Genomic DNA, 8983 nt, shown 5'->3' with positions numbered 1-8983 from the left:
CCCAGGTGAGGGTGACTGACAGACCAGCAGGCCCAGGTGAGGGTGACTGACAGACCAGCAGGCCCAGGGGTCTGTTTCTACCTCTCTAGGGTCAGATTACAAACATGTGCCATCAAACCCAGCTTTTAAAATGTGGGATCTGGGGACTGAACTTCGGTCTTTGTGCTTGCAAGGCAAAAACTGTATTGGCTACCTCCTCGGCTTCCTGAAGTAATCCCTTAACCAAGGTGGCATAATATTCCCTGGGCCAGAGAATTTTAAGGATGGAGTAAGCACTGACAATCACCCAGACATCCAGACTCTCAGGAAAAGGGTGAAAGAATGATTAACTTAGGCTTTTTTTTTTTTTTTCCTAAACAAAATCTGTTGCTTTTGTAAACTAATGTAAAAATTTTGTAATGTGGGTGGCCAGGGCTATGGTTCTCATTTAACCTTGATCTTTCTACTGTAGCCTGCCAAGTTCCATGCTTTCTCCATTCAGTCACTCAAGGGCAGTGACCTGTGTCAGACACTGTAGCAGGTCCTTTCTGGGGCCTTCCTATCTCAGGGGGTTCACACAGGAAGGAAGCCTCTGGCATGAGCTGGAGGACTGAGCGAGGAGATATGGCTGGAAACTCAGGTCACCATTTACTAAAACGACTTCCAAACTTCTCTCTGCTAGCCTGGGGCTTTTGTGGGAAACCGTTTGGTTGGAGATGGAGGGCAGAAGGGAGTGGGATAGAGGTTCTGAACCTCTCACCTCCTCAACCATCAGATCAACTTCACATTAATTTGCACTTGTTTTAATCTAAAAGCAAAAAGCTGTCTGATTAGAAATATGTAAAAATTCCTGCTATCCTAAGAGTTTTCACTAAATATGCAGGACAGAAGGGCAGGTGGGGAGCTGGAGAGATGGCTTAGTGGTTGAGAGTACTGACTGCTCTCCCAGAGGTCCTGAGTTCAATTCCCAGCAACCACATGATGGCTCACAACCATCTGTAATGGGATCCAATGCCCTCTTCTGGTGTGTCTGAAGACAGCAACAGTATTCACATACTTAATATATGTATATATTATGGACCATATATATATATGGTCCATATATATATATATATATATGTTTTTTTTTTAAAGAGCATTTGGGTGGACTTCAGGCTCCAGAAACAAGGAAGAGATGCCCTGCCTTTATTTTGGTTTCTGCTGGAGAGAGAGAGAGAGAGAGACACTTCATATTCACTTCTTATTTTCTGGGAATATAGGAGGCGAAATGTCACATAAGAGACAGGAAAAACTGAAGCATCTTGGGAAAATGGCATCTGATTCTGACTTAGGAATAGAGCAAAGTATGCGTGTATTTGTTTTGGGTCCAATAATTCAGAGGAACCAACCGGAATGTATCTCCAACTCTGTCGTGGAAATAGACGAAATTCTCACGATCGATCATTAGGAGATCTCCACTGTTGAAGTAGACGTCCCCTTTCTTAAAAACATCTCTGAGTTTTTTCTTCTCTGTCTGGGCCTTTCCTCCAGCATAGCCAGAAAATGGTGTGAGCTCCGTGATTTTGCAAATCAAGAGTCCAACCTCACCTGAGACAGGAGAGAGCAAGAGACAAGCACATCTTATCATCATTTTATCTTAAAATTGATGGCTTATTGAGGGCCTGCTGGCAATAAGCTGGCCATAGGCAGTGTCGCTTCTTATATCTTTATTTATGTATATCATGCTGTGGCTGAAATGTGACGTGTCTCCCACAGGTTTGCATGCTTGGACTTGACCCCCGGCTGCTGATACTTATTTGGAAGGCTGTGGACCCTGATTGGAGTCGAGCCTCACTGTAGGGTTCTACTTCCTGTCTGTGCTTTGCTTTCTCACTGCAATCTGACTGACTTATAGTCCTGCCATTTCGCCTTCACCAGCAGGAAGGACTGTGTCTTTTCAACCGTGAGGACTAGCCCTCCCTTCTCTATGATGCTTCTTGTCGGGTGTTTGAGCACAGAAAAGGAACAGATGCAGACCATGTCTGTGTGTGTGCACATCACAGACACACATATCAAACCTTATTCTGCACGGTCAGTCACCCAGTTGTAATTATCTTATTGCTAATCTTTTACTCAGTAATGACTTCTGCACATGACCACATAACTAGACAAATGCATAGCGGGTAAAAGCATAAACACAAGGTCCATCTAAAGCTTTGTAGTCATAGCTGCCTCGACCTTTTCACAAAGTACCTTACAAGCAAGTGCTCAACTAATTTAAAGGGTGTAATTATATTTTAAGGTAAGCCAGTGTCTTCTGTGATTTATACAGTTTTTAAGAATCCTTGAATAAACATCTTTCCCCTGCTATTTTTAATAAAATTTACTAGCTGGCAATACTATGTTAGTCCTTAACTGTTGCTTAATCAGAATAATTTAGTCCACAGTACCTTTGGGGACTTTGATGCAATATCCATTTGCGTCCCGGATGGGCTCATCCTTCTCCACGTCATACTTGATCAGCTCATACCTTACAACTTTCTACCGAAATTAAAAATATCAATTGAGCATATCCACCGAGTTTTGCAGTTTTTATATGTTTACTGTTTCACAAAAGCACCGAAAGGACACGTATCACACATACCTTCAGTGCACAGCATGTGTGGGGGTTTGCGTCTGTAATTACTACCCACATATAAAACATTTTCATTTTACTGAGCAAGTTGCCTTCTGCTCCCCTTCAGTGTGTTTAACCACCATTTTGACTTTTATTCCCACCAATTAATTAAAAACCTAATAAGGAAGTGTGTGCCGTATGTGTTATTTTAAGTTACTATGTCTGTGGACATCAACGATTGTTGCTGCTCTTCTCGGTGCGGTTGCTGTGGACGGTGCTACAGATAGAGCCCAGACCTTGTACAAGCCATACAAAACCCCACCTTCAGGCTTTCTCTCCAGCTCCATTGGCCCGTTTTTTATTGACATCCAATTTTCCCTTGTATAAATATACTATATTTATTCTGTTAGAGGATATTTTTAATGAGTAATTGGATCATTTCTAATTTCGGTCTATTATAAATAAAACTGTTAGGAGCATTCTTTTTCGGTGGGCAGATTACAAATGGTTTTATAGTCTTGTTTAATCATGTATTAATGTTATCATCAGATGGCTGGTGCCCTTGGAGATACATTATTCTATATATTTAAGAATCGAAGCAAAAATTACTTCAGGCTCATGACTATTGAAAGGCTATCACAACTAGGTGTGGTGGTACATACCGATAATTCCAGGTACTTGGTGTGTGTGTGTGTGTGTGTGTGTGTGTGTGTGTGTGTGTGATAGAGGTGCTGGAATATGGGAAACTTAGTAAGAGTTTATCCTGAAATAGAAGTTTTAAAAATTCTTGGTTGTGGTTTAGTGGTAAATGCTTGTCTAGCATGTTTGAGGCCTTGGGTTCAATCCCTGTACTACAAAACTAAAACCAAAATTAAAGCACAAATAAGCCAACTCTACCTTAGCATACACTTTCATGGCATTAGAATGTATACCATCTTACTACTAAATGTATACCATCTTACTACAAAACATATTAGTGTTCCACGTTTGAGAAAACCAGCAAGTTCAACAGTATTCAGATAACACTTCCAGCCGTGTTTACTGTGCCAACTTCAAATTCAACTTCATTAAAACCAAGTGCTGCTGGTGGCGCATGCCTTTAGTTCCAGCACTTGGGAGGCAGAGGCAGGCAGATTTCTGAGTTCAAGGCCAGCCTGGTCTACAGAGTGAGTTCCAGGACGGCCAGGGTTACACAGAGAAACCCTGTCTCAAAAAACAAGACAAACAAAACAAGAATCCAAGCCACTACCACCAAAAACCAAATGGCTTTTATGGACAGCAAATGTATGCTGATTTAATTTATAGGAACATCAAAAATCTTGCAGTTTTCATTAATACTTCTTTCCACATTAACTGCTGGGATACTTCCATACTTTCTAAAAATTCTTTTCTCCCCCCTTTCCTTTTCTTTTTTCCTTCTCCCTCCAGCCCAAAGATTTATTTATTTATTATATGTAAGTACACTGTAGCTGTCTTCAGACACACCAGAAGAGTATCAGATCTCATTATGGATGGTTGTGAGTCACCATGTGTTTGCTGGGATTTGAACTCAGGACCTCCGGAAGAGCCGTCAGTGCTCTTAACCACTGAGCCATCTGTCCAGCACCCCCAACCCCTTATCCTTTTTAAAGGAGTTTGTTTAGTGTAGAAAAGCTGACAAGGGCATGAGGACCAATGGATGAGAGCTAGGTGTGCATATGTACATGTGTAAGGAGATGTTTGGTCGAAAACAAGTTTCCGTAAAAGTCCTCTCCAAGGTCAACGGTAGCAATGCTGCCCGCTTGCTTGTGGTTGCCCTTGATCTCCACAGCTAGGCTAGTTCACATTGGCCCGACACTAACATCCCAGCCTATAACAACATGGCTCTGTAGGGTTGTCCATGATGGTAGGAATATCTGCTCTGCTCAGGGTAGGGCCCCTGACATGTGCCTACTGAACACCTGCAAGGCAGCTGTTACTGTAAATGACAACCTGAATTCAGAAATTTGCTTTACTGACATTTAAATATTTACACACAGCTAGAGGGTACCTTACTAGACAGTCGGGGCCTGGAGGTCAGGGACTGAGTTGCACAGTGTGGGTTTGGTGCTGTTGTTGGAGAGGGTCTTTGGACTTAGGAATGGCTTGTGCTCCAACCAAAGTATAAGAAATGGAAGGCTTTATGCCCAAGGTTGTTACACAACAGGAATTTTGCCTAAAAAACTCAGCAAGTCTTCCCCCATAACCCTGAGCTTCCGATAGGCTCAATCTTTTCCTTTTATCTCTGTTTCAAGATGTTGAAACTGAGGCCTAAGGAATGTATATAACTTCTCAGGGTGACTCAGCTAACAAGCGGTACACTTAGATCTTCCCTTCAGTCATAGTACTTAACATATGGACTACTGTTCTCATTACTTTATTGGTCAATCCTGGGGACAAAGGCCATCTCAGCTCTGCTGTGGCGGTTTCCTAGTCTGAGGCAAGGGAATGCAGACTGCACAGGCTGATGGAGGGCCATTATCCACAGTTATCCTTGGAATGACTGACTGACTACCAAGAGAACAGACTCTTCAGGGTCTCCAGATCATAAAACAACTGAGAGAGGAGAGAGAACTAAGGCACATCTTTCTGGTAAACCCGTGAGGAGAACACGTATGTTGGCCAGAACATCTCAGTTCTCTTGAAGGTCTGAGCTGCTGCTGCTCTTAACCCTACACAGCTTTTAAAAAACACCAGGGCCTTATCTCAGAACAAGCAAACCCAAAGGCAGGAGGCTGGGAACCTAAACCCACTTATACAAAGAATTCCCCATGTGATTTTCATGCACACCTCAGTTAAGGGGAGTACTGCATTTCACAGTGTATAATCAACTTATGAAAAAGGTAACCTTCAAGTTTTTCTCTCATGCACAAGTATGAATGGAGGAAGGCTTCACACCGATTCCAAATGCTAAAAGTAACAAGTTGCTGACCATGAGATGAACTCAAGAAGGCCATTGTCAAATAGAGCGGGTGAGTTTCTCTTGCTGATACTGATGGGGCATGGCTCTGATGCCGGATTGTGATATAGCTGTAAAGGAATCGATTTGGAAAGCTAGCTACACATTTACTCATCTTTCAGGGTACTTAACTCTTTGTAGGTAGTTTGATCTTCCGACAGCACCGATTTTTCTTGGATAGTTCATAAACCCAATGTTGCCTTCAGTGGAAGCGTAGAACTCATAAACATGAATGTCCCCAAATCTCTTGATGAACTCTCTCCACACATCTCCTCGTAAGCCATTTCCCAGTGCTATTTTCACTTTGTGGTCCCGGTCATTTGGTTTCTATGGTAACAGAGAGGTGGGTGGGTAGGCAATGTTAACCCTTTGAGAGCTTGGATTTATGTATTCATTGTATTCAGATTCTCAATGTGTTTACGTTATGGTGGTAGTTGGTCTTATTTTATTATTTCATATTTGTGTCAGCTACAAATTCATCTTAGTGTATGGCTTGTCTATCACTCACAGACATAATCCCCTCCTTCTGCAACACGACCACTATAGACTGACAGCTGGAACGCTGGTTTAATAATAAAACCCGTGTTTCCCACTTTGATTTGAGGCAAGATAAAACAAGCAGGGTAACCAGATAATGCCAACATTTAATTCGCATCCTGTGTAAAATGCTAATAGTTTTCTGACACGGCTGGCGACTGCCCATGCATTCAGAAGGCATGTGCTCATGGGAAACTGTCAGAAATGGACACATTCTTCTTCCAGTAGGACTCTGAGTATTTCTGTTGGTAAAGCAAAAGCTTTTACGTTGCAGCATAGAAAACCAGGAGCCCAACTGAGACGGGGGCAGGGCTGGGGGCACAGTTGATGCAGTGAACCATCTCGAAAGGATAAGAAGGGGAAGAGAAGGAGTTAGCTGCCTTCTAGCTGCTCAGGTGGCCCGAGAGAAAGAGGATTTGCCAGAAATGAACATCAGGAAGGAAAAGCGGCTCTGTGTGTCAAATCCCAAAGGGGACCTAGGGACGTCAGAGGTCGTGAGGGACCACACTGCCTCCTTCATTTACCTGTACCCACTTGTTTAGACACCAAAGAGGCGACCTGACCAATAAGAGCTTTAAGGCAACTTATCTTCTCTAGGAGACCGCAGCTTGGTGGGAAACACAGATAAGTAAAAGTATAGCTTATTATTTGTAAATCGTGCCTTTATTTGAACAGGAAATGGCCTGGGACAGTGTAGATGTGCCAGATAACAGGATAACTCTCCTCTCTTACCAAATGGGAGTTTATTTGTTTAAATCGGCATGGCTGTGGTGTTGCTGGTAGCCCTGCTGCTGCTCCTGCTGCTCTTCCTCCTCCCTCCCCTTCCTGCTTTCTTTACTTTTCTTTGATACAGAGTCTCACTCTGCAGTCCGGACTGGCCTTCAACTTGTAGCAATCCATTTGCCTCAGCTTCCTCTAAAGTGTAAGCTACCTTGCCCTTGTCTTGTTCATTTCTGGCAAATCCTCTTTCATTACTTCCAGAGAAGGGACTTTGGAATATAGGGTATGCTACACACATACATACACACACAGAGACCTCCTCTAGTGGATGCTACACACACATATCCACACGTATACACACATACACATAGAATGAAAGAGAGAGAGAGAGAGAGAGAGAGAGAGAGAGAGAGAGAGAGAGAGAGAGAGAGAGAGAGAGAGAGAGAGAGTTGTCTTCTAAGGGGGAAGGCCTGTGGCAACTAGAAAGAAACTTTGAATTGGTTCCATGAAGGACCTAGAAGCAGCAAGTATAGATTTGATTTTTAAGTAACTTGACTGGCCAAAGGACTTAGGTGGTGAAGCTCACTGTGGCTTTCTAGCTAGAGAGGTGGATAGAGATTGCCCTGAAGAAAATGGGTCCCTTGAGTGGTCTCTCTGTGGAGAATGTATAGAGAATGGCCAGAGTCTCAAGTCAAAGTGGGTTTTGCACCTGTGTAGATCCTGGGTGTTCTGGCTGCTTAGAAATATAATCTCTTCATCGCCTCTACAGGTCTGCAGGTCGCTGTATTCTCTTTCACCAAGTGCCTGTCAGGCAGTAGACAGTGTACCTGTTTGCTATGGCAGTTCTGGCTTATGTTGGCTGCTTTCCTGGAATGCTGATCACCAATTAGTCCCTGATATTACCACTAATTGTAGGGTTCCACTGCCCATAAAAATGTTATTCTTCTCAGCAAGGACTGCCAGATTTTTAGCCAGCTGCCTTCTGTTCTCTTCCATGGGAACTCTGAGACTAAAACATTCCAGGATTTGAAAGTAGTTATTCTCACCTAACAATAACCACCTGACCTTGGTGCTCACCCAGGCCCGTGTGACCCTGTACAGAAGCCTTCCCACGTGTAAATTCAGGACCTTACAAGTTCCATGTGCAGCACACGCTCCATGGGAGCATACACGCAGTTCATTTCCTTGTCTGAGAGCCTGTCTCTCTTTTATTAGCTGTGTCTTCCTTGGAGACCAAACATATCTCTAAATCTTCAGGGCCTGTGTTTTGCACACAGCATAATCTCTGTTTTTGAATCAGCAACCCCCACCAGGCAGGGCTCAGCTGCCCATGGTTGGGGCATCCATACAAGGGCAGAGATAAGGGTGTAGATGCCTCGGTGTGTGGGCAGCTGGCCAGCCTCACAGGTGCAGCGAGACACCTGTGGGTGGCAGGTAGCTGGGTTTACAATCACAATGCTGTGGGCTTAGTTTTCACAGTACAGCTCGGGGATCTTATTACATTAGCAGAATGGATTAAGGTTCGAAGGCTGGAAATGTTCCTGATGCAAATGAGATCTGGGAACTTCTAAGAGGCCCGGTTTTTACTTTTGTCTTTTGCTTGCCAGCAGCTGAGAGTGGCATGTCTCTCACAAACACTCTTCATTCTCTCAGGGACATGGTACATCTTTACCATGCATACCACTTCCCTAAGGAATGGACTTGGGAGTCATTTTCTCTATCATTTCTCTACTTTGTCTCCTACGTCGGAGCTGAGATGAGGCACACAAACACACCTGGGCCTTAGGTTCCCACTGGGATACAGTGACTAGTCAAAGGTAAGAGGTCAGGCTGTCCTGGGAAGAATGCAGAGAACCGGAAAATTCAAGTAAGTAAAGTATTTTCGCTAAGGGCTTGTCTACATGTCAGCCTTTGGCGTGTAATGTCTTACTGAAGTTTCTAAAATGTACCAGACACGACAGATCATAAAGTATTCATCACACATTTCAAATGAAGAAACAGAGCCTTAGAAAGCTTACAGTGAAGAGCTCAGGGTCACAAAGATAGCAAAAGAGTTGCTCCAAAAATCAAATACACATCACTCTTTTCAGAGGCACATGGATAAGAAGTTCAAGGTCATCCTTGAACTTGCTGGTTTGAGGCTAGATACATGAGGCTCTGTCTAAAGAAAAAAA

At 43.4% G+C, this 8983-nt stretch overlaps 1 protein-coding gene across 1 annotated transcript in view; it reads right to left on the bottom strand.

The window, feature by feature from the left end:
- Positions 1-8983, bottom strand: part of Slc27a2 (solute carrier family 27 member 2) — a 37643-nt gene that overhangs the window by 8907 nt on the left and 19753 nt on the right. The window contains exons 5-7 of the mRNA XM_031371779.1: positions 5685-5879; positions 2409-2499; positions 1368-1566 (exon numbers count right to left, since the gene is read on the bottom strand). Of these exons, the coding sequence (XP_031227639.1) occupies positions 1368-1566; positions 2409-2499; positions 5685-5879 (485 nt within the window). The remainder of the gene's footprint in view (positions 1-1367; positions 1567-2408; positions 2500-5684; positions 5880-8983) is intronic.

This window comes from Mastomys coucha, unplaced genomic scaffold (assembly GCF_008632895.1).
Source record: "Mastomys coucha isolate ucsf_1 unplaced genomic scaffold, UCSF_Mcou_1 pScaffold15, whole genome shotgun sequence".
Taxonomy (NCBI): Eukaryota; Metazoa; Chordata; class Mammalia; order Rodentia; family Muridae; genus Mastomys; species Mastomys coucha.
Note: the sequence above shows the minus strand (reverse complement) of the source record. Positions and strands in the feature narration are given on the sequence as shown.